Source organism: Rhipicephalus sanguineus, chromosome 4, assembly GCF_013339695.2.
Source record: "Rhipicephalus sanguineus isolate Rsan-2018 chromosome 4, BIME_Rsan_1.4, whole genome shotgun sequence".
Taxonomy (NCBI): domain Eukaryota; kingdom Metazoa; phylum Arthropoda; class Arachnida; order Ixodida; family Ixodidae; genus Rhipicephalus; species Rhipicephalus sanguineus.
The window spans coordinates 41,171,846-41,197,305 of record NC_051179.1 but is presented as its reverse complement, the minus strand read 5'-3'; the positions used below and the strand labels follow the sequence as shown (position 1 = coordinate 41,197,305).

Here is a 25,460-nt window from a genome sequence, read left to right as displayed (position 1 = left end):
AAGAGGAAGGACGAGCGTCATGCATCCTCTTGCTCTACCATCTCTCCTCCTCCTCCTCTTCTTCCTCCTCCGGCGGCGGCGCGAGACGACCGGCCCAAGTCCCGAGAAGCGATTCACGGGACGCAAACGACGCGCGAGTGGCGGCGGTGGCAAGGGGATACTACACACTCCGCCGCATGCTGCAGCTACCCCCCGCCATCGCCGCCGTCGCATATTAGTCGGAGCGTTGATCCCTGATTCACTCGCGCTGGTGGTGGTGGTGTCGCGCGACAACTGCGCTCCCTCCCTCCCCTTGGATGTGATGGCGGCGCGGTGTTTCTTCTTTCTTTTTCTTTTTCTTTTTCCAGAGTGTGCCGGCGGGATACACTGCTCTGCTGGTCCGCATAGAGAGAGAGAGAGGGCGATAGAAGCCACGTTTAATTCGGAGCGTGAATTATGGCACGCAACCAACCGCATTTCTGTGGCGTGCCGATTTTGGCACGAAGACGGAGGTTCATTAACGCCGCTTCATTAATGCTCGTCACTGGCACTGACTACAAGAAGAGAGAGAGGGGGCATGAAGAAAGGGCAGGGTGCTTAACTAGACTTTGACCAGTTTGCCACCCTACACGTGATGAGGTGACAAAAGAGGGAGAGAGAGAGAGGGAAAGGAGTGGGGGAGCGTGGGTTAGGTGATTCACATTCAAGTGTTAACGACGAAATAGCTTCGCACCTGGCGGTGTATGTGACACGGAAAGGGAAAGCGGCGTGAACGAACCCTATAGTTCCTGTTGTGTATAGTGTACAAGTAGCAGTAATAGTATGCAGCTCTCCTGACTAATCTATACGTATGCGTGCAAAGGAAGCCCTATCATCAACAAGAACTTTAAAAGAAACAAATCCCGATCACGAGAAGCCTAGTTTTACTTGCGAACCACACCCTGTCAGGCCGCGTAGCACACGAACCCCGCTCGCAATGCATTCCCGGATGTGTGTGCGTGTTACGTCACTCCTAGAGGTATTGTCTGCTACCTCGTATGCTTGTTACGTGAACAGCTACTGTATAGTCGTAGCTACTATATAGTCCCTGTATATAAAGAAGCCAACCCCATCCTACTGTAGCACGCGGAGACAGCACGTCGTGTGGTGTGTAGGCAGCACAGTTACAACAGCGCCAACCCGTCCTCCCCACACGCACCACTCTCACAATTCGATGTCGCTCGACGTTTGCATAAGACCGGTTTCACACGGTCACTTTCGATCGCGATCGGGCCTGATCCGGATCGAATTTCTTTATCGTGATTGGCTCCTTTACGCAAACTGCAAAAAGGAGCCAATCGGTGTTGCGAAATTTGATCCCCAGCGGGCTTAATCGTGATCACCAGTGCACCGTGTGACGCTGGTATAATACCAATGTCACATGGGCACTTTTGATCGCGATCAGGGCCGATCTGGATCAGGCCCGTTCCGGATCAGGTGTTGCTACGCGCGATCACTTTCAGTCACGATCAAGGCTCGATCGGGATCAAGGCGATCGCGATTTGGCTGACGTCTGCGCCAAACTCGATCCGGGTTAGGCCGGACTGTGTAGCAACGATCAGCTTGTTGATCGCGACCAAAAAGTCCGATCCGGATCGGCCTTGATCATGATTAGAAGTGCCCGTGTGACACCGGTATAAGACGATTTTGATTACAACTACGTGCACGTACGCAACGTTGAAACAACGCGCAATAAAAGACCGGAAAAAAAAAAAGAAAAAAGCGGGCGTGGGTAACGTTACATAGAGGCTCCCCTGCCGTGATCGCTTTCTTTTTTCTTTGTTACGACTTCACTTTCTTTGTGTCGCGCGTCTCGCTTTTTTTCTCACGCCTCGCTTCTCTCCCGGCGAGATGACCTTGTAACCGAGCGGGGCTTCCTGAGAAGCCCGTCGTCTCACCTCTTTCTGCCACATCCTCATTCGAGTCGAGATCCCGGAGACGAAGACGACGGGCAAGCCCTCCAGCGAGCGAAGAAGACGTTGCCGCGGGGAAACGGACGACCGCCGACGCCGCCGCCGCCGCAGGTGCTTTTCTTCCAGGAGACGCGAGGCATCAGGCCATACGCTTTCACCCTCCCCTCCCGTACTTTCACCCGCCACAAAACTCTTGCGTCCTCGACGGCCCGGCAACCTATATATACCGTGCAGTGTTGCGAGAAGCTTGTAAAGCACCCTCCAACGACTCGCGAACCCTACTTAACACAGCCCCAATCACCGGCTGCATTTTGTTATATACATAGGCGTGCGGTAGTATGGGAGTATATCTCATTATGTGCATCTTTCAACAGGTTATAATACTACAGGACGACACAGTCTTTCAATCGCTCCACGTCAGCCGACTAACAATGCTTCTAAGCAGGCACGTAGCCAGGATTTTTTTCCGGGGGTAGGGGTGGAGGGGAGGGGGGTCAAGGCCTAATTGTTCGAAAGTCTTTCCATGGAAAAAAGAAAAAAAGTTGCCTGGGAATATAGAAGGCTGGACGAATTTCGGGGGGGAGGCAGGGGGGCAGGTCCCCCCTGCCTCCCCCCCCCCCTTGCTACGTGCCTGTTTCTAAGTATTCTGTCTTTCCTCGCCCGTAGGAAAACTGCGGGACCAGTTTTAAATAAATTTTAATCGCTCACTCAGCGAACCATTATCGAGTTGAATGCCTCAGGTGCATACACTGTCGAAACAGGCAATATAAAGAAACGCTCCAATCACTGACTGTGTAAAAGTTCATTGTCTTTGTCTTTTGTGCCGTTTCCTTATCATTTTCCCTAAGCCAGCTGTAATGCTGCTGTTGCTTTATTTCGTGTTCTATACATTTTATATCACTGTTTCCGTTTAACATGACCACTTTATGTATAATTACTCACTGTAGCCCACGCTGAAACGATTCCACTGGAGTCAGCGTGTGCTGTCAAACAAATAATGAATAATAAACTGCTGGAATGGACCTTGCGTTTGGAAGCTTTCAAATTTTGATTACAATGATGATGGATTCAGGGTTTATCTCGTGTACCTCCGTCAATGCGGAGTTCGGGCAACCTCCCCGCCCCCCCCCCATAATGGGAAAATGGGACAGCTCCGCTAGTGTACGCAAGTATACGCTAACTATACACACGACGCACGTTATCACTGCTCGTTATGCCCTGCTGAGCCATCACTCACTTACTAGCGGGACGGCTGAGCGGTTGTGAAGCTAACGGTTCCTCTGGGCAGACTCTCGGCCTTCTCGCTATTTCGAAGTAATTACGACAAGAAACTCTCGCGCGTTTTGTTATTCGGGTCCTCTACCCTACATAGATGATGTTCGAGGGTGCGGGTTCTATTCCCGGCTCCATGTGGCTGCATTTTGATGGAGGCTAACTTCAAGAACCCCCGTGCACTTAGATTTAGGTAGACGTTGAGGAACTCCAGGTCGTAGAAATTACTCTGAGACCCCTTCCCCTCCCTGCGGCGTCTCTCATATAGCCTGAGTCTCGTTTTAGGGCGTTCAACACGATAAGCCAACGTACACAGATGAATGACGCTGTCAAATTCCGCCACATTTACGTCTCAAGGCAATCAAAAAAGGCCGCGTCTTGAGAACCAATCAGGTCCGAGAACGTGGCGAACATGACAACGCATACACAGTGGTTGTCGCGAATGCATCCTCAACACGAAGGAAGTTGGGCAAGTATATAGTGTGCGGTCGTAAAGTTTTATCACACACTACACACGGTGCGCTTCGTTGCCAAGCGCTCTCTTCAGCCTCTCCGACGCGTACATAACTTCAAATTTTACGACGGTTTATGTTCGGAGTTACGTCGAATCACGTACTAGTTTGCCACTAATGCTAGAGCTATGCTCCGTGAATTGGAAGGCTTACAATTGCATAAGCCTTCCAATTCGGGACACGTGCAATTCGCGCATATTACATATATATAGTTCCCGCTGCGTCACCTGCATGCTAAGCATGTAGACGGCGAAGGTTAGCTTCAGCTTTCATTAAGAGCCATGTTCCACGATACTGCATGCATTTAGCCGTCTATATATAGTGTGACGTATACAAGAGCGGCTGCTTCACCTACGCGCAGCGCCGTTGCGCAACAATCGACGACTCAACTGTCTGAGCCTGCCGACGCGCTGTCTGTTATACGGGCTTGCCCCAGAGTGATTTTCTTCTTTTGTTTTCTTCCTTTTTCTTTTCTTTCTTTTTCTTTTTTGACAGGCTCCCTCTCCCTTTTTTCCCTTCGTGAGCGTTTTCCGACAGCTTCGTTTCCCGTTACGTGATTCATTCCGACAAGACTCATTCATTCGGTACTACATCGTCTCGGGATTCTGGAAAAAGAAACCGAGAACACGACGGCTGCCTGCAAGAACGAACGACGGTGTCAATATCGCTCCCACGATCCGCCGTGGTATACAAGCTTATAGCTAAGGCTAATGCGCTGCGCTGCTGCAAGCTTGAGGACGCAGGTTCGATTCCCAATGGGGGACGAAAGGCGAAACAACAAGAACTTCGTCATTGCATTTAGCTGGGCTAGTTGGTAGTGACTTATTGAATCTGTAATACCAGAGGACACGCACTATACAGACAACACAAAACGACACAGGACAACCGCTATTAGTACTTCAAGTGAACACCCCCCCCCCCCCCCGAAAAATATTTCCGGACGCCATCGCTCCGCGCTTATGGCAAGACTGTGGCACGCAGATCAGGATATCGCGAGAGAACGCTGGATAACGTACTAATGTAGAGTTTCCTTTACACCGATCATTGTATCAACGTCGTCATTCAACACGGCGTATACAATATAGTGGCCATTCGGCATGTTCGTATCTATAAAATTTCGAAGCGAAGCGCTACCCTCCACATGACTCCGATTACAGCCACTATATATATATTGAAGCTGCAGAACTCGAAGAATATATATATATATATATATATATATATATATATATATAGCGCGAATGAGGCGCCTTGAATATGTCATTATGTAAACACCACGTCCGCGTGGGCTTACTTTCAACACATAGTTCTTATACGGATCTCTGTATGCTTTGGAGAGGTATGTAAATATAGTAGTGCCACTCCTTCGATACAAAACTACACGAACCAGATTGCTGGGCTGATGTGAACAACGTATACAGAGCGCAATAAAGCGCAAGATGTCGTTCTACAGCCCTGAGCAGCCAATACTGCATCGAAAACGAAGAGCTTTTTACAGATTACAAAACGCTATGTTGCAACGCTTATGAGGCAAAGAACGTTATGTTGTAACGCTTACACAGGTGACAAACTTTGTATTCTAACGCTTGCACGAGTTCTAAACGCTTCATTACGACACTTGCACAAGTTACAAAGTTATATTGTAACGATTATAGAGACTTAGAACCAGGGGGGGGGGGGGATTCAATATCCCCCCCCCCCCCTGGCTACGCCCCTGAACATACATAAAGCATGGTCGAACCCTCCCCGGAAAAAAATTTCTGGCTACGCCCCTGCTTAGAACGTTATATTGTAACGCGTACGAACGTTAAGAAGCATTAAGTTTGCCACGCTCACTAAAATTACAAAAGTGTGTTGTAAAACACTTACGCAGATAAAAAAAAACAATACACCATAACACCAAAACAAGCTATAAAAGTTCCGTTGCAAGCTTATAAATGTTGCAAACGTTACATTGCAACGGTTACCCGAATGAATGAATGAAAAACTTTATTGGTGCAAAGAAATTCTCCCGGCGAAGGTGGAGCCCTCAGTCCAGGGCCCCTGTGGCCTTTGCCATCTTGCGCGCTCTGTCGATCAGCTTGAGCTGTTCTTCAGGCTTCGAGCAGGACAGCGCAGCCTCCCACTGCTCCGGTGTTGGTGTGTTGTTTATTGGCACATCCTTTGAGTGTTGGCAGGCCCATGTAACATGATAAAGTGTTGCATGTTCCCCGCTAGCGGGCATTTGTTGTCGTATGTAGTCGGATAGATTTTGTTAAGTAGGCTGAGATTTGGGTATGTATTAGTCTGCAGCTGTCTCCAGGCAACCGACTGCTCTTTACTGAGGTCTTTGTGGGGAGGAGGGTAAATCCTCCTCAGGGCTCTTTGATGTTCTAGAATTGCCCCATAGCGTCTAGTGACCGAGTCGCCAACGTCCATACAAGCTACAAATGTCACACGCGATACATTAACGAGCGTCACATTACATCGAAACTGAACGGAGTACCACCCCGGTATGTACACACATCGCAAAAAAGAAAGAAAGAAAGAAAGAAAAAAGAAAGAAAGAAAGAAAGAAAGAAAGAAAGAAAGAAAGAAAGAAAGAAAGAAAGAAAGAAAGACGAAAGAAGAAAGAAAGAAAGAAAAAAGAAAGAAAGAAAGAAAGAAAGAAAGAAAGAAAGAAAGAAAGAAAGAAAGAAAGAAAGAAAGAAAGAAAGAAAGAAAGAAAGAAAGAAAGAAAAAGCAGCTACACAGCCCGAGAACACGTCTGGGGGAAAGAGGGGAAAGGAGTTTCTTACGTAATCGACCTTTCGTCGAATTGCATCGTGTCGCAACGAAAAAGAAAAAGAGATTGCCGCGTTAGCTTGGAAGCTATACAAGTTATAATGCCTCGCTGTTATGTCACAGCGTCGCCCATCTGTACAAGGACAGTGTGGCGTCGCGCTCGCGAAGATTACAAAAAAAAAAAAAAAACGCTGTACTTTCTCGCGTTGGCGCCTATGTATGCAACGGGTTATATATGCGCAGGAACGAGAAGGAAAGCGTGCCTCGCGGCGCGGATGAGCCTTTGTGTAAGGGTCTTCGCGAGTAATGTAAAGTGCTAGACTGCTCACCCCGAAGGTCGCGGGATCGAATCCCGGCCGCATTTTCGATGGAGGCGAAAATGCTTGAGGCCTGTGTACTCAGATTTAGGTGCACACTAAAGAAATGGTAGAAATTTTGGGACGTTAAACCCCAACAATTAATTAGCAATGTAAACAAATGTTAGAAAAGCAGCAAGATAGCGTAAAGGTGTATACTTTGCCCGGGGCAAAGTATGCCGCCTGTGCCATATGCAACGCGAAAACGCCGCTGCTGTTGTTAGACAACACATCTTAGCGAAACGCTATAAACCATACTTCTTTATGTACGTGTGCGGGTGTGTGACTGTATATGTTATATGTCTGTACATGTGATCACTGTATGCAGCGGCGTAGCCAGAAATTTTTTTTCGCGAGGGTTCAACCCCCCTTTATGTAGGTTCGTGCATGTGTTTGTATTTGTATGTGTATGTGCATACATATGCAAAATTGAAAATTTTATATATACATACGTACACAAAATAACACGTTGTATGACAAATTTTATGATGCCTTTCTTTCTTCTTAACTGGAGTATTTGCGGTGCTACCTACGAAAGGCACCAATCTCTCCTCTTATATCACGTCAGTGAAAAGAAATCAAAAGGAAAGAAAAAAAGAAAAGAAAAAGAAAGCGAAAGGACGACGAAGCCGCGCGGTTCGTTAAGTTGCGTCACAAACGCTCCCGGTTATGTCACGTGACTCGACCCTCCCTGCGTTTGCGAACGATGTCACATTGGCGGGCAACGTAATGATGTAAATTTTGGGAAATTGCTAACTCGCCGCATTTCCTTTTTTTCTGGTCTTCTTCTTTTATGCACCGTGCTTCTCATTAAAACCGAGCGTGGAACGCGGATGCTATAATGGCGACGTGGCGTCGGCTAATTAGGCCGCTTCCTTTGCAGCTATAGGGCACCATTTGCAATTAATTGGCCGCTGCTTTCACGATAGCGGTAGCTGCATCCGCATGGGAGGTGGCGCCGTATTGCCAGCGCCACATCGTTACCCAAGAGAGCCGCAGAGCGTAATCGCTTTTGTATACGTATACTTCTACGCGGATATCACGTTACAAAGTATAACCGCTTTCATAGGCTATGCATGCTTCCGCAAGTCTGTATGGCTCTAAGTATACATGGCTTATTACAGCATCACGTACATCCCTATCGGATGTAGTTAACGTGCCCATGTTAGTTACGCTTGCTCCCTTAGGTGACGCCATATTCGTCTTGAAGGTATGCAAATAAATAAATAAATAAATAAATAAATAAATAAATAAATAAATAATAAATAAATAAATAAATAAATAACACCCGACCAGCAACCCACTCATTTCAATGTACGTCTCTGGTATTGAGCTGATATTGATAGACACAGCCACATGAAACGAACGGACACTTAGGCCAGGGAAAACATAGATGACGCTAATTGTTGTCTTTAACTGTAGTGCACTTATTGTGACGTAAACAGAAATCCACTGAAGTGGACGAAAAAGCACCCTTTCCGTCGGTAGGATCTGAACCCAGAACCTTCGACTTGCTGTAATATACTCATGACAGGCAGGGTCATGCGGTAATTATTCTACTTATCGTCCCTTCTCATCACGGATCAGACGTATGATAAATTATACTGGGGAGCGGGCGGTGAGGTGACTAGAGTTGGTTTATTCGTTATCTATCGTTAGTTAGCTCGCCATCTTTCCTACGCCGCTGTAAGAAAGGGCGGGGAAAGGAGGCGGGGGAAGGGTTGTAGACTTCGCACGGAAAGATCGATTAAACACGTGGCCACGGCTCTAGGTATCTAACCACAAAATCTGACGCGTAAAATAACGAAGTTTGCACAAACAGCACGCAAACAGACTAGCTATGCAAAGCCATGCCGAACACTGCCGTCGACTGGACATAAAATACAAGAAGTGTGGAGCGAGCAGTCCTTCTAGGTCTTCAGAAAGAAAAAAAAAAGAAAAAAAAAACCCAAGTTCTACAGAGACGACAGCGACGACAAGAGATCGGATCAAAAACGTCGCAAAAGGGGAGCTACTCGAATACGCGCATATATTTCACAGCGGAGACCGTGCTTCTGGTTGAGACGACAGCTGCATGAAAAAAAAAAATGAAAAAAACGCTGACCACGGTGAATGCTGCAGTTTCATGGTCGGCCGGGTTTTTGCGCGTCTAAGGAAAATTATGTTCAAGCATGACTGCGGTCGTATGAGGAGATAAAGAAGTCAGTTGAAACGAAGGTCTCTATAGGTACATCCACCAGTATAAGGAGCAAAGAGGCTCGCAAGTTTTGCCCTCTTTTCTTCAATTTCTCTACCCTCTCTTCGATGCTCGCTCGCTGTCTATTTAAAGCAGGCGCGCGCTCGAACGCATCAGCATTCGCGTCACGTGCCCGACCGAAACAGCAATATGTACAGTGTCGAGTGAATTAAGAGCAAAAGGAATGAAGATGTTTTAATCCAGCCTGGAGGTGCTGGGATGACGCATACTTGAAGAAGAGTCAAATCAGCGGCGACTGCGTAGAGGCGACCGAAAGGATAATGAATGGGGCTCCTAAGCGCCAGTACGAACGCTAAATAAGTGATTAACGAACTGACTAATAATAATTGTTGGGGTTTTACGTTACAAAACCACGATATGATTATGAGACGCCGTAGTGGAGGGCTCCGGAAATGGAGGCAAGCTTGAATATGTCGTTGCGATGTCAAAGAAGGCCTTTAATTTGAAGGAAATATGACGTTAGGATGCGAGAAATACGATCTCTAGAATGAGTGAGATCAGCAAGCCGATTCCGAAGAGAGCGTTTTTGTTCCGAGGTTACATTTTAGCACATGGTAACCGCATGTGGCGTCTCACGAAAAAATGCTTGAGACTGGTCAAGTGTGTATAGCTCATGAACATACTTATTAAGAAATTTTTTAAAAATTTCACAGCATATCCACGGGTGAATGATGAAGAGCTTGGGCGAAGCTCCTGAAGCAATCATGGTTACACCGTGAAATCTTCAGTGGTTTCGCCCAGCAGTAATCAAAGCGATAGCCCAGTACATCATCAAAGACGTGACAAACACTGTATATATTTATACAAGAAATTTTATTAATCGTAAGTGGTAGCTAGATGTAGCTTCCGTTCCCCCTTCATTATAACGGCTTTATGGTCGGTGAAGTGATGGATCGATGATGGGTCGTAGTGGAATGTTTGCAAAGACGAAGTATATAGTGGGCAGTTTGCAAAGTTGGCTTCCGTTCCTCCTTCATTATAACGGCTTTATGGTCGATGAAGTAATGGATCGGTGATGGATCGTAGTGGAGTGCAAAGTGTGGGTTGCAAAGGATCGGTGATGGGTCGTAGTATCTGCCGGTTACGCCTTACACCAGGACGCGTGACAAGGTTAGACTAAGAGAAGCTTCGCCCCTAAAATGGCACGAAGGCAACCGTGAGTGACCCGGCCACGGCGGTCTAACGGTTATGGTGCTCGACTACTGACCCGAATGCCGCGGGATAGAATCCTGGCCGCGGCGGTCGCATTTTGGTCAAGGCAAAATGTTAGAGACCCGTGTACTTAGATTTAGGTGCACGTTAAAGAACACCAGGTAGTCAAAATTTCCGAAGCCCTCCACTACGGCGTTCCTCACAATCACATCGTGGTTTTGGGACGTAACACCCCAACAATTATTATACTATCATATGAGGGCCGGGTCGATAGCTAGAGGTCCACGTGTTTGAGACCTCTGCTCTATTTTCTTAAAAAAAAAAAAAAAAAACTCACAGGGTCCCTTATGCATTCGCTAAGACGACACGAAGGCGAAAGCCATCTTCTTTTTCTTCTTTTTCATGTCAGTCGATGTATTGTGCCTCTCCAGGCCTTCTCCGAAAGCTTTCCGCACCTAACGTGGTTTTGTCATGCCTCCGTGATCGGCCCATCGATCACGGAGGCAATGCAAAGCGACGACGTCATCTGATGACGTCTTCATGTGATATCACATTATGTGACGTCATGAAGACGTCACAGTGATGCCATAATGACGTTACGAAATGTGTCGCTATGTGACGTTATGACTATGCCGACGGCAATTTTTTCGCGTTTGATGAGGCATGTAAAGCATTTCGCCTTAATAAATAGCGAAATGCGTTAAGAGGAGTGGCGCAAACGCTACCCATGGAAGCGCCACGCAGCGTTGCGCACACACTGCATGGCGCACTTCAAGGCCGCACGTGTGTCAGCGGCGCCAGATAAACACGCCAGTGACAACCGCGACGTCTGCACAAACGGAGAGAGAGAAAAGAAAAAGGCCTGCAGTGTACACTGACGCGGCGCCGGACGTCGCGAGGAGCTCCGCTGACGTCGCCGTTCCCGACGCCCATGCAGCTACAGCTGTTTTTCCCCGCTCCGTTTTTTCCTGCATTCAGACACTCCCTCATCCGATGCTCGCAGCGGACGGGGCGAAGAACTGCGTTACGCAACGCCGTCTTCGGAACCCCGTCGCGCATGCGCAAGTATAGATGGATATTACTGGAAATTCCGCTCAGACGGATTAGTCTAATCAGCCGAATTCGAAGCTACATACGTGCTGCAATAGTAAGCACTAATATGTACTAAATAGATCAGCATAGATTAAAAGTTTTCTCTGACAACTCTACTGTGCAGGGGCGGCGCCAGCAAAGAAAGGTGGCTTTCGCCTTCGAGTCGTCTTAGGCGAATACGCAAGGGACTCCGTGAGTTTTTTCTTCCACCATCAGCTACAAGTTATAAGTTCTGGAGCAACTGTCAACTGTGGTAAACAGTAGCGTACAGCCAGAAATTTTTTTCGGGTGGTGGTTGATCAATCACACTTTATATGTTCGTGCGCTCGTTTGTATGTGTGCATGTATATATACACATGCAAAATTGTAAAATTCCGGAGAGGACCCCCCCCCCCCCTACCCGCCCTGGCTACCTTAGTGGTGGTAAAGCTTCAGCGCAAAGTGCCTACAGTGTATACCGCGACGACGGCTCTTGACTATATAGGACGAACAAGCTGCTTCGGCGGCGTCCGCGCTGCATTTGAGACTGATGATCGGCGCGCCTCAGTCAAACTGAGCCCTGCGGAAACCAGTCGGGCAGCTGGGTCTTCTTCGATGCTGCGGTGTTGCGTCGCCGGAGAAAGTGAGGAGGAAGAGGAAGAGGAGGAGGTCGAGGAACGTGCCCGGTCCTCACCGGCTCGCGCGCGGCGGCGTCACGATGCAGCAGGCAGGAGGATGCGGGTTTTTACGAACGGCGGCATGCACCTTTCGCGCCGTGATTACTCCATTTCTACGGATTTCTTCCTTCAAATTATTACTTTGTTTTCTTTTCCTCTCTCTCTCTCTTTGTCTCGCTCTCGCTCTCTCTCTCATTTTTGAAGTGTCTATTCTAAGCTAAGGAGGAAGACGAGCTCGAAGTGTTGGGAATAAAAAAAATAATTCCTGCGTCGTAGCTGACGCTGGCAGTCGCAACAGGAAAGTATACACGCCTTTGGCGAGGTATATGACTTCGGTATGAAAAGACAACGAAAGACCGTTGAACTATAGGTGATGCGACTGCCCATACTCTGAAGGTAAGAAGTTTGGCCTACGCACAACTCATTGCATGCACGCATTTCTGCAAGGCCCTTAAAGGAATAAAAATATGGGTACCTACTGCCCACACACAGCCGTCAAGCGTCCATTTGTGGGTCAGTGCATGGTTAAACATTTACAGGTTATAGTGCGTTAGGTGGAACAGAGTGAAACATAGGAGAGAGGTGAAGGGAGAAGCCTCCATCACGAGGAAAACCGGTGGATGCCCTGCGGTACTGTAGGGAATCGAACTCAGTACCTTCCGTATTGGAGGCGGACGCTCTACTACTTGACCACCGCTCTATAAGGTTCCGCAGGACTGGAGGTTGGAAGTGACCTGCTAAATAGGTGGCAAGACTGGACAAAGTTGCCCTCTCCCTCTCTTCCACTCGCTGCCAATCCTGCAGCGGTGGTCTCTCGTTCAATAGCGCGATAAGAAAGCGACATAGGAAAGAAATGAACGAAGCGAAAATGCTCGTCGACGATGGCTGCGTGACCCAAAAGATGGGGGCGCGCGCATCACGCTCGGAATATAAATGGAGTTGTCTCGTGCAAAAAGTGTGCGACGAGCGCGAAGTTATCGTGGACGCGGCGCTTGTGGAGCTGTTTTAGCCATAAAAACGTGGCGCGCTCTTTCTGGTTCTTTTTTTTTCTTTATTCACAGAGTGAAGGTCAAGAAGAAGGCAGCTGCCAAACGCTCGCTACAGGCACGGTGTTCGCCGTTTCAGCAACCTGGTACGCACTAAGTCTTTTTAACACCGTCCTCCGAGAGACGCCGATTATGTAATAATAATAATAATAATAATAATAATAATAATAATAATATAATAATAATAATAATAATAATAATAATAATAATAATGTTGGTGTTTTACGTCCCAAAACCACGGTATGATTATGAGAGACGCCGTAGTGGAGGACTCCGGAAATTTCGACCACCTGGCATGAGCGTAGGCAGTATTTTGTCTTGGGGGGTGCAAGCCTGTGTTGCATCGCGGCTGGGAGAGGGGGAGAGCGCTGGTGTAGCTTGGGTGGGGGCAAGTGCCCCTTTTGCACCCCCCTGCCGACGCCCATGCCACCTGGGGTTCTTTATACGCGCAATTAAACTAAGAACACGGCCCAGCATATCGCCTCCATCGAAATGTGGCCGCCGCGGCCGGGATTCGATACCGCGACCTTCGGGTCAGCAGTCAAGCGCCATAACCACCAGTGCACCACGGCGGGTGATGTCGATTACAGACGACAAAGTTATAGAGAAGATGCAGAGCACGACATCAAGAAGATCCCCTTACAAAAACGGATTTAGACTCTATAGACTGTCTGAACCCATTTTTAGATAGTCTGTAGACTGTCCACACACATTTTTTAAGGGTCCAGCGGTCGCGCCACCTGCCAAATTTCGTTAGGGCAACAGCGAAAATGGCGGCGCATTCTTTGTTTTTTTTTCTTTTTGAGATGAACGGCACAATTTTCTTGCGGTCTGTGACGTCATGATGACGTCATAGGGTGACGTCATCACACGGTGATTTCTTGCATAACTCGAGTTGACGCCGACGGTCACTTTTCACGTTTGTTGAGGCGTCCAATGCTTTCGCCTTAATAAGGACGACGCATAACGTAAGAATATTACAAACACAAGCGCTGATGTTTGTAGTAAATCCTTATGTTCTGCTTCGTCGTTGTTTTCTGATGCACGTTCGCTGCCACGCGCCGTCATCGTCCGGTCAGCGCGCCCGGTCTGGCCAGTCAATCCCGTGGAAGCAATCGCCGCGGTGAAATGAGTGACCCAAGGGGCTCCCCCCCCCCCTCCCCCCCCACCCCACCCGCAGAGTATAGCGCCTTATCGAAGCGTTGGCCGGTGGTCGGAGAGACACGAGAGGGTCTCCTCGCTGCTCTCCTTTGCCTCCTTCGCTCACGGTGCGCTGAACCGATAAGGTCCGGCCGAGTCGAAATGTGAGATACACGGCCTTGCGTGCGAGAGGGACGAGAGGGGGAGGGGGAACCCTTCGCGTCGAAAGGTCGAAGGTCAGGCCACAAATGCTCGCAAGAGCGTGACATTGACTAAATACGAATCGGAACCATTTGCTCGACGCAGCAGGTCCGGCAAAGAGGTCGTGGAAGACAACATATGAGCTTGGAGCGAAGCGTGAGTATCGATGGTTCACAAATAAACTTGTAACGTCGCCGGCACACGACTCGAAACACTCGTGACGTACAGAGAGGAAGGATGAAAGGAAACAGATAGGCGGAAAGCGGTTAGGTTAACCAGAAGATCTTCCGGTTGTCTACCCTACACTGGGCGATTGGGATAGGGGAATAGAAAGATTAGAAAGATAAACATACATGTCTGGTCAGGTAGATTTTCTGACGTCGGCTGCTCTTTCTCAAGCCGCTTAATACAAAAGAGCGCCCGCTCCTTACACTAACGATCCCTACGACCTCACGGGCCACGGTGTGAAGCCGCAAGCAAATCTCTTGCGTCAGTTTCGATGGGGCGAAGGTACCGCCACCTCTGCTTTCTTCGAATTCATTATCTGTTGGATATGGTTGTGTCTAACCCCCCCCTCCCTTCCTCCAACACACACACACACACACACACACACACACACACACACACACACACACACACACACACACACACACACACACACACACACACACACGCACAAGAGGCCCCTCGATCCATTCTAAACCTTCTTTCGTTCATTATATAGGAATGCGCTTCTATAGTAGACACGATCGTGAGGCGGCCCACACGTCTGACTCCGTCCTCAGTCACGGTGCGCTATACGCACTGTTTTGACACTGCACTACCATCGCTCGATCGTCACCGAAGCCATATCTGCGCCACCTGCCATCTTTGCAGGTGCTAAGCAGGCGCCAGGTGCGCGTATATTACGAAGCTGTTTCGTTGCGGCTTCGTTATATACACATTGCGGCACAGGTGGTGATATAACGGTGATACCCGCAGCGCGGCATATGCTACAGATAAGTTTTCTTTACGGCGCAGCTGTCTTAGTCTACATGTCAAAATGGCTGACTGGGCTAGGATTCATTCTGCTTGCTTGAAATACGAGCGCGTAACGTAGACAAGGACTTAATAACACACGGACAAGCGCTTGTTCGTGTGTTATTAAGTCCTTGATCTACGTTACGCGCTCGTATTTCAAGCTAAGTCTACCCTGTGTCGTCATAGTAGTAGTAGCAGTAGTAGGCGTCACGCAGGTCACGTGACCAGAGGGTGGAGGGAATAAAGAAATAAATAAAGCGAAATGATGATGATGGCCTTTTTTGTGCCGAAAGTTTCACGGCGTGAAACTGACTGACTTTTTTCTTTCTTTTTTTTTTGTGAACGGACACGTAATGCAGCTATTAATGAGTTGCCGAGGACGAACCACTACTCCTGGCCACCGCTCAGGTGAGCGCGTTTCCTTTAGGCAGCGATCTCGTTGAATCGCAAATATCCTCACGCGACGACGACGAGACACGAAAGAGGGAAACGCAAATATGAAGACGTTTTCCGAGAAACGCGGTAAAAAAAAAAAATCGAAGTGTACGAGCTTGTATTCTCCGCGCGCTCGAGAATTTTCCCATGCACGCAACACCTCGCGCGTGTGGCCATCGTGCCTTGCCTGCCTTGCATGTAGATGGACATTTTGAGAAAGAACCAGCTTTCGCACGACACCCATACACACGCACGTATACGGACACATACACAGATGCTCGCGCGCGCACCGACTCTCGATTTCTGAACCGTTCCGACTAGCGACCCTCCTCCCAATTTGAGCTTTGCTCTCTCCCCCTAATACTCCCTTTCCCCTGTCTTTCCTCTTTCTGGTGCAAGGCAATGCCGCTAAAAGAAAGAAAGAGTACCGCCAAAGCGCTCGAAAGAAACGGGAGGCCTGTTTTGCTGGCCGCGCGGCATTCATCGCATGCATGGCAACGGCGGCGGCAGCTGCTGCAAATAAAATGATAGGATGGCTCGTCCCTCACTGCCTGCGGCGATTATACTGCATTTCGCAGTACACAACGATGAGCGCGGTTTTTGCGTCCAATTAGGCCCCTATCTCGTCAGTCTGGCCACCGAGGCCGGCCTCGAAATGCGTACACAGTCGCGATTCAGCGCGGTGGCTTCACGGTCAGCGCCGGCACGTGACCAACGAGGCGGCAGGTGCAAGCACCAGTCTGGCAACCATGGCGGGAAACTATAAACAAACAAGCGGACGGCGGCGAGGATTAACCAAGCATCGGCGCCCGCGCTGTGGCGACGGAGCATGAGAAACGCGGCAACTAAGCATTTCGTGGTACTCAAAGTGAACATACAGTCTGTGTCACTTGTGTCTAGAACGCAGAATCGGTGCGCTGCGATGCGATGAAATGGGTGTTTAAATCGATGTATAAAGCATTTCATAGTATCTAAATGTATAGGCGTATACAGTCTACGACATGTCTATCTAGAACGCTGAATCGATGCGAGCGTGATGCGAAGAAATAGGTACATGAGCGCTCCCGCACATGGCTGCTTCAACGGCGCTAGCCGGAGACAGGCTCAATGTCTTGGACATCATGATAAACACGAGGCTCGCGAACGCCATTGCGACGCGCAAGCTCCTCCATCAACGATATAATATAGAAGCAACAAATACGCTAGAAATCTTTGCCTTCACCTCTTGAATGGGTCGCTTGTCGTCAATTCATGGAATCTACTAGGTAGCCTTGGAGGTGGGACAACTCCAAGGACGGAGACCGGCTGAGACAACCGCTGCTCTAAGTGCTCCTTTTGTAACGCCGTGTGATAATGGTGTTACACAAGTACACCTGCACATAGTAGTCCTTTCTCAATCACGATCGAAGTGCCCTTGACGAACAGAATTAACAGCCTGCAGTCCCGTAGCAACGTATCAGAGGTCTGGCTTCACCTAGGCAGTCGGGGTTATTGTTGGCAACGGGTTACCGGACGCTTTCTCTAAATCACAAGAACTAGCATACACGGGCCTAACCCGCAAACTTCTTGCATTCATTCGAATCTTTCAAACGAATCTATCGTAAGACCCTTTTGTGAACACCGGTTCAGCTCTGCGCATATTCGAAAAATATATAGTATATAAAGGAGAGAAGAAAGCAAAGCATTTTTCACGTAGCTGAGAAACGAAAAAACTAGGTTCGCGGCCGAAACGAAAAAAATAAGCTGCGAGCGTGGCTGTACTCACGGCGCTTCCACGAGTAGGTACATCACCGACGACACGGAGACGAAGCCAAAGTGACACCTTGGGCGGAGGAAGGAAAAAAAAAGAAAGAAGGATCTCTCTGCCACGCGTGCACAAGCGGTAAGGTACTGCCCGCCCGAGGCGTTATCTGCCGACCGGGGGAGTCAAGTTCGAAAGGCTAGGGCGCGCCTCTCCCTCGCTGAGGAGCGGAGAAGAAGAGGAAGAAGGAGGAGGGGGGGATGAACGTGACGTGAACAGCCGAGCAGCAGCGCAAGCTCTATCGCGCGCGCGTGTGTGTGTGTACTGCAACCAGCAGCCCAAGCGAGGAGCGCGAAGCTCCGACGAGACAGAACCCCCCCCACACACACACACTCGCCGGCCGAAAGCACAAAAATAAGTCAAATCGAGATAAACAACAAAGAGTCGTCTCAGGGGATGAGGGAGAGGGTGCAAGATGAAGAGCGTTAGAAGAGGAAGGGAGAGGGTAGGGGAGATGGTGCAACGCGGTGTGCGCGCCGACCGACAGCGCAATGTTGGCGGAGGGGATGAAAGGGCGAGGAGGAAGAGATGGAGGAGGAGGAGGAGGGCAGTGAAACCTCCCGCCGTAGGGCAGTGTACTATCGGAGGGATTACATCTTTTTTTATTCTTCTTTATATGAGGTCCTCGCAGTGTATGTCGCTTCGCATGGGGTTGCTGCTGTACGCACAAAAAGACGTCAACCATGGCAGGGCACTGCACGCGCGGCTCGAATGAACTGAGATCTGCAAGAGTTTTTTTTTATATATCTTCAAGCTCTCCTGTGCCAGAGGCACTGTATACAACTGAAATGATCTGGAAAAGCGAGCGCGTTTTACTAGCCTCTTACAATTCGATCTACCTCGGGAGGTAGTAAGAGCAATCATGAGCGGACAAGTTGCGAAGCAGCTTCAGCCGGTCCCATTCAGCCGGTCCCAGCCGATTAGCCCTAACAAGCACAACTAGTACAACCAATGAAACCAGCCGACAATTAAGCCAGGGAAAGGAAAGTATCCAAGTAAAGCCAAAGAAAACGTTAAAGTATCCACATGTGACACGTGTGAGAGTTTCGATACGTGCGAGCGACTTGTGTCAAGGTAAAAGTAAAAAAAAAAAGTTAATCGTAAGGCATCCGGATATAATACGTATTGCCGACAACAGCGAACGCCGAAGAAGCATGGAATGGTTCTTCTTGAAGGATGTTGTGTTAGAAGAAACTTTCTGTCTATAACGCAGCGCTTATTTTTTTTTTTTTTTCTACGGCGTTTACAGATCGCGCGCGCACGCCGGCAAACGTCAAAACACAATGAACGTCCACGTGCGCGAGATGGCAACCTTTTGTTTCTTAGGCGACCGCGATTACCTGTCGGAAACCCGCGGGAAAAGAAATTGCGATCGAAACTAGTAGGCAACTGATGGTGACGTGCTTCTTCGTTTCCGTCAGAACGTTTTGATGGCAGGATCGAACCTAGCGAGAAAACAAAGATAAAAAAAAAGAGAGACCACTGACCTCCTGTTCGAGCACACGGTGTACTTGTCCTGCCTGGGCATGGTCAAGTATTCGTCGCCGAGAATGAACAGATCCTTAGAGATGATCATGATTCAGCCGGTTCCGTCGGTTGCCGCACCGCGCGAAGAGCGAAATAATAAAAAAAGGCGTCCGACGGATTAGAACGCCACACCAGCACCACCAACACCGAAAGTAGACGACGCTGAAGTCAGCTCAGGCCGAACCGCTGTTCGCCGGCACGGCTGCCCGGCGCACGGGACGATGCATCGCAGGACTTTCTCTCGCTCCTTTCTCTCCTCAACAAGAACGCAACACAAGTGTGAAACGGCGGTAGCAGGAACAACAACAACACACACTCAACGGCAACAGTAGGCCGCTCGGCGGCATTCACACACAAAACGGCAAATCAAGCACCAAACGCGAAGTCGAAAGCAGCCGGCGGCGGGGTCCTGTGGCGGGACGAATCCCCGGTTGTAGCGTTGGGGGGTGCTCTTTTCAAAAGAGCCGAAGAAAGGAAGGTTGTGGGGGGGGTAGCCCGAGGAAGGGGGGTGCCGGCGAGGGGAGCGCTTTCACCCCTCCTGCTTCACGACCCAGAAGAGGATGGTTGGGGGCCGGCTGCGGCAGGTGCAGAGGTGGGTTTTGCGCACAGGTGCTCCTTCAGCAGGTGAACTGCGGGCGCATGGTCCGGCTCCGAGGTCCGGTCTGTGCGGCGTCTCTCTCGGTGCGAGGGGAGCTACAAGCCAAGTGCGGCGGCAGCAGAGCGTGCGGTCTCTTGCCGCTCGCAGTCGCTGTCGACACAGTGACTGAGTTATTTGCGACGCAAGGCGGCTGGCGGCGCTGGAGGCGGCAGCGCGCGCGCCGGAAACGGGTTGGGTCGAGTCCAACGCAGGCGCGCCGGCGTAGGGAGGAGCAACCGGCTTCGTTCGGCCCGACTCGCTCGCTAGCTAGATCGGCAGGTCTGCGCTGGGGGCGTCCGTCACGTTAGAACGCCGCCAGACTGCCGCGAGACGGCCTGCGGTCGAAGAGCCCCGGTCTGGGGAAGAACCCCCGGTCGCCGCGCGGAGCGGCAACGCGCGATAGCGATGTGTGAAGTTTGATTTGCCGGAGGAGGGCCTTCTTATCGGCCAAGTTGGTACATGGCGGAAAACTTTGCGTTGTTGCGGTCTCTCCCTTGTCCGTGTCCTGTTCGCCAGTATCATTTTATATAGCTGTAACCAAAACGAACTAGCTCAGCTGTCAACGTTAGGCCAGTTTAACAAGCATGGGGCATAACAGCGGAGCGTCATTTACCCGTAGTTGAAAAGAGGAAGAAGGCAGGAGGAGGGCGAAATTTCTTATCCGAATGTAATCACGTGATCGGTGACGTCATGCAGCGGGCGGATAGTCGGTTTTTCAGAGGCAGGTTGGAAGCAGCTCGGCTACTTCATTTCACTAATTACGAATACAGAAATCAGGTTTGGCAGGTCGAAAAAGAAAAAAAAAATGGACAAAAAATAGGAAAAGCTAGCCAGAAATTAGCCAGTTGAGCCAAGGACAGTAAAAGTAGCCAAAATTTGCCACTTCTGTGAAAAAACAACTGCGAGGTTTTTATTTCAACGACAAAATTCAAGAGTCTTCTGGGGGGAAATGCAAATAAGCACAGCAGAAACCCTTCAATATCATAACTGATGAGATAAAAGCATAAATTTTTCACTTTAGCAATCATTTCGTGCAGAATGACAAAGTTCCTTGAGCTGTTGCAGAAATGACACTCTATTCAAGTGTACAGCATGACTTTACCAGCCTTTTGGCGACAATAAAAATGAGTGCTGCATGAGTGTGCTCAATATCAATGTTACTGGAATTGAAGCATAAAATGCGGTCACTTTCGCAGTCAATTCTCGCATGATGACGAAGTCCGAGCACATAACATTTCCGAGTTGCGCTCATTACCTAATGCTAAGAAATAACACAGACCGTTCGTCGGATGTACGATCTGTAGTATCGATGAGTACAGAATTTCCTGAACGCGGAGCGCTTTCGTTTGTCCTCAGTTTACTTGAAATTATAGTTAAAAGTCACGTTCAGCAATAGGTGATCTGCTAAGTGGGGCCCCATGCAAGTGTTTTCCCTCGGAGCCTCAGCCACGTATATATCTTTTCTTTTGTGTAATGCAAGCCACAAATTCAATTTCGGGAGCAGGAAACCCGCCTCGGTCGCCACGTTTTGACACCGCCTACTCGAACGCCAGCGCGGCTGCAACCTCACAAGATATTGATAATTTGATTCAAATCGGGGGTACAGCAATGTAGCCAATAGGTAGTCAAGTAGCCAAGACGTTATTTTCTGCCTCCACCGCTCCAAAAAAGTAGCGAAACTGGTGCAAAGTAGCCAAACCTGGCAACCCTCATAGAAAGTTGCTTAATGGAATCCGTTTTGTCTGTCTATGGGCTGTCAAGTAATTTGCAAGTGGCCAGAGGGTTTGAAAACAATGGATAAAGACTACTGCTCTTGTTAAAGGGAACTGCTCCTGTTACTATTCTTTGTGTGCGCGCGCGCGCGCGCGCGCGCGCGCGCGCGTGTGTGTGTGTGTGTGTGTGTGTGTGTGTGTGTGTGTGTGTGTTGTGTGTGTGTTGTGTGTGTGTGTGTGTGTGTGCGTGCGTGCGTGCGTGCGTGCGTGCGTGCGTGCGCTTTCAGTTTGATACGCTTTCGTCGCAAACGTCATGTGTTCAAAGGTACAAGAACAATCTCTCCAGCAATAAAACTTCCTAAGTGCTCTGTACTTCTGAACGCTGACGGTCTCGGAAGCCATGTGTCTCTACTGCTGCGTTCTTGTTTTCATTTTTACTGCTCTTTTTTGCGTTAGAACGTGCACGAACATGTGTTCGCCGTCTTGGTCAAGGTAATAGGTTTTGTCCTGGACACCGTATAAAATTCATTCGTGCTATCATGTTATCCATCCTGTCTGTCGTCTTCTTTGTCATCACGTGTCACTTGACTACAGCTGTTAGCATGGGAAGCAGCCTGCGTGACCCAGAGAAGAGAACAGGGCTCACCCATTGTGCGCGGCTAATCCTCCGTGAAGTTTCCATTAAGTCGTCGCGTGGAGCAGGCTATCAGCGCCGGACAATGGAGAAGCCCTTCTTCCTCTGGTTCCGTTTTCTGGTTGGTTGACGCCGCCCGTAACTTTCGCTAGACTACACGGAGTCAGTGAAGTGCGGTACAATGAAACTCTCGCCTCTGTCAACTACAGATTATGATGACTCCGAATGAAAGCAACTCTTATGCTTCTTTTTGTTCATATATGTGGATTTACTTGTACAGATCGCGATCTCATTACGAGGCACGCCGCAGTCGGGAGAAAGGGTGGGGGCGGGGGGCCTGACATCACTTTTTCAGACAATTTTGACCAGATGGGGTCTTTTGACGCATAGAATTTCATAACGATACACTAGAGGGAAATCTGGTGCTAGTGCCTGTGGGAGCGCCAACGCATGGCGCTTCAGCTAGCATGAGAATGATGGGAAGTAAATGGCTATGCCTAAGCTTCGTCCTTCGGCTTCGTGTGGCTTTTTGACTTTAAAACTAGTAATTATTAGAGAAATACAGCAGTTCCACTTCCCCACCTTGACCCTTTTAGGCTCACCAATTCAAATCAGCACACGAGGTTCAAAACTGAGCCTTTTTTTTTTTTTTTATCGGAAACAATATCCAAGACACGACAATAAAGAAATCCACGAGTGCGTTCGAAGCCGCAAGCACGAAGACTAGGCAAATCCATGTAATACCCATCATTTCGATTGTGGCTTAACGATCGCAGCGCCACCATTCGCTCTAGTAAATACTGTACTTTTACTCCTTCTCTCCTTCTTTTTAGTCCCTATTACCTTATTCCAAGTGCAGTGTAGCAATCCGCAAATGCGTCTATAATTAACCTCCTTGTCTTTCCCCTGCTATCTATCTATCTATCTATCTATCTATCTATCTATCTATCTATCTATCTATCTATCTATCTATCTATCTATCTATCTATCTATCTATCTATCTATCTATCTATCTATCTATCTATCTATCTATCTATCTATCTATCTATCTATCTATCTATCTATTTCACAATGTCACACAAGAACCGCCACCGACATGGATCATGATTTCTGTGACTCTGAAGCAGTTCTGCACGGTCTTCTCCGTGACGCAAGAAAACACACCACAAGATGGCATACCTCCCAAAAGGGAAATATACATCATCATGCTCTGAAAACAAGATCACGACGTCGTCTTTCAGTGGCTGCTTTGCTTGACTCATCGTGGCATCGCAGGGAGCCACTTTTCTGACATGGTTGTCCGTTCTAACCACCGAAGAGGCGCGAATGGTTCAAAGTCTCTTCGCAAGACGCCTGCTCTGCAACGAATCTTCGTCGGCTTGCCCGCACGAAGACACAAGTTTATCTGGATTTCTGCGGTGACCGTTGCCTGGACCCTTCGCTTGGGCAATTTATCCTTTGTGATAGAGAATATGTCAGACAATCACTGGCAGATAACAGGGAGCAAAGGTATAGAGATGTACGAAAGGCTGTGGCGTGATATTATCTTGCTGCAGCGAACAGTTTTAAGGCGAAAGCCTTATATACGTCTCATGGGTCAAGAAGTTTTCGAGATTTGGCGAGACGTAACGATACATCGCCATATCTTGTCGTCGGCTTCAACACGAGTGACGGAAAAAAAGAACGAAACAATAAATGTCGGTCAAAAGTAGCAGATATCCAAGCAAATGTGTGTATGTGTGTGCAGTTGACACACCAAGTCCCATGACCTCAATGTAACATGACGTCACAGATCGCCAGAATTCGTGACATCATGATGACGTCACAACATGTCGTCACATGATGACGCCATCGCAAGACATCGTCGTTTGGTCAAAGGCTGGCCGATCACAGAGGCTGTGCAAAACCACGCGAGGTGCAGAAAGCTTGCGATGCCTGTGATCCCGGAGGCAGTGACGTAAGGTACAGCAAGATTTTAGGGAGAGGGGTGGGGGGAGGAGGAGGAGGAGGAGGAGGATCAGTGCAATAGACTCAGGCGAAAAAAGAAGAGTGAGAAAAAGAGGAAGATGGCTTTCACCTTTTTATTTCTATTCGAACCAAACAGATAAAAATAACTAATGTTATGAATAGGTGCCTTTTTTTGACAAACGGGGATAACCAGTCACAGACTAACTTGTATAACAGACTTTGTGTGAAGAAAAGACAAACGCAATAGTGGTCGACGAATTGTATTAGATGAGTTAGTATGATAGGCGAATTTCCAGGTGAATTTGCGTAGCGGTCGGCCTGATATGAGACCGATGCAATTGAATTTCACTGGATGATAAGTCCATAACTTGAATCGACCTAAAAGGATTATCATTACTATCGTTACAGTGCCGATGACTACCAAGACGATTAAAGCGGTAACGGCAGATCGTAGACATCGATATTATACACACCTACATTTATTATTTTCTTTTCAGAAAGCTAAGAATAAACGACGATGATGGTTTTCGTCACAACCATAACGATGGTGACGATCGAGTTGATTGGTGGAAGACCGTACAATGGTTACAGATAAAATTAGGAAATTGTTCGGCATAAAAATTTATCCCCTTACAAAGTGGAGAGGGACACTTTTCTTCCAGAGAAACTGACTTATCGTAAGAGACACCGGTGAGCTTTATCGCAGAACTGTATCCTCTTGAGCGCATAGCGAGAGTGATTCTTTTTTAGAAGCTTTCAGTCGAGGTGCGACTCGTGCGAGAGAAGTGGACGGACCACCAGTAACTTTCATGCTTGCGCGTGGCGTCAGCTGACGTCCCAGGAAGTTCGCATCTCCTCCTTGATCACAGCTTTTTGCTCATGTATATACTGAGTCTTTACACCAGTAGTAAACGATTTTAGTGTCATATTCGTACGGTTTTTATTTACTCATACTGTTGGCCTGTCGGCCTCTACAGGGTGGGTCAAAAGCAGCACTTTTGCATGTCGTACATTACATTTTGGAGTGATGGCCGCAATGATTGTTGGTGTCTTGATGATCACTCTCGTTCTGAGGTGTCGCCGCTGTGCACGAATGCCACCAAACCTCTGGACATGAGACGCACAACTCGACCGCAAGATGAGCTGAATAGCAAGCGCTACAGCGGTCTTACGGCTTACGGCTCAACTTTCAAGGTCGATATAGTACGCACTTTCCTGCTGTTGTAATATGTGTTTCGCCGTTGCCCGCAATGAAGCAATTATACCCGCCGCTTCTTTACGCAATAACGTGAGAACTGGGTTGTGCGCTAGTCAGCAAATTATGGTGTGCGCGAATACGAGTGTCGCTCTG

At 48.6% G+C, this 25,460-nt stretch overlaps 1 protein-coding gene across 2 annotated transcripts in view; it reads right to left on the bottom strand.

Moving 5' to 3' along the window:
* The window catches only part of LOC119389809 (uncharacterized), a 202,469-nt gene extending 182,995 nt beyond the window's left edge, over positions 1 to 19,474 (bottom strand). The window contains exon 1 of one of the 2 annotated variants that reach the window (XM_037657200.2): positions 19,119 to 19,474. In XM_037657200.2, coding sequence (XP_037513128.1) covers positions 19,119 to 19,207 — 89 coding nt within the window. In that variant the 5' untranslated portion in view covers positions 19,208 to 19,474. Of the gene's footprint in view, positions 1 to 17,595; positions 17,634 to 19,118 lie in introns of those variants that run through there. The other variant, XM_037657203.2, reaches the window with a different exon arrangement.
* Between the last annotated feature and the right edge of the window lie 5,986 nt (positions 19,475 to 25,460).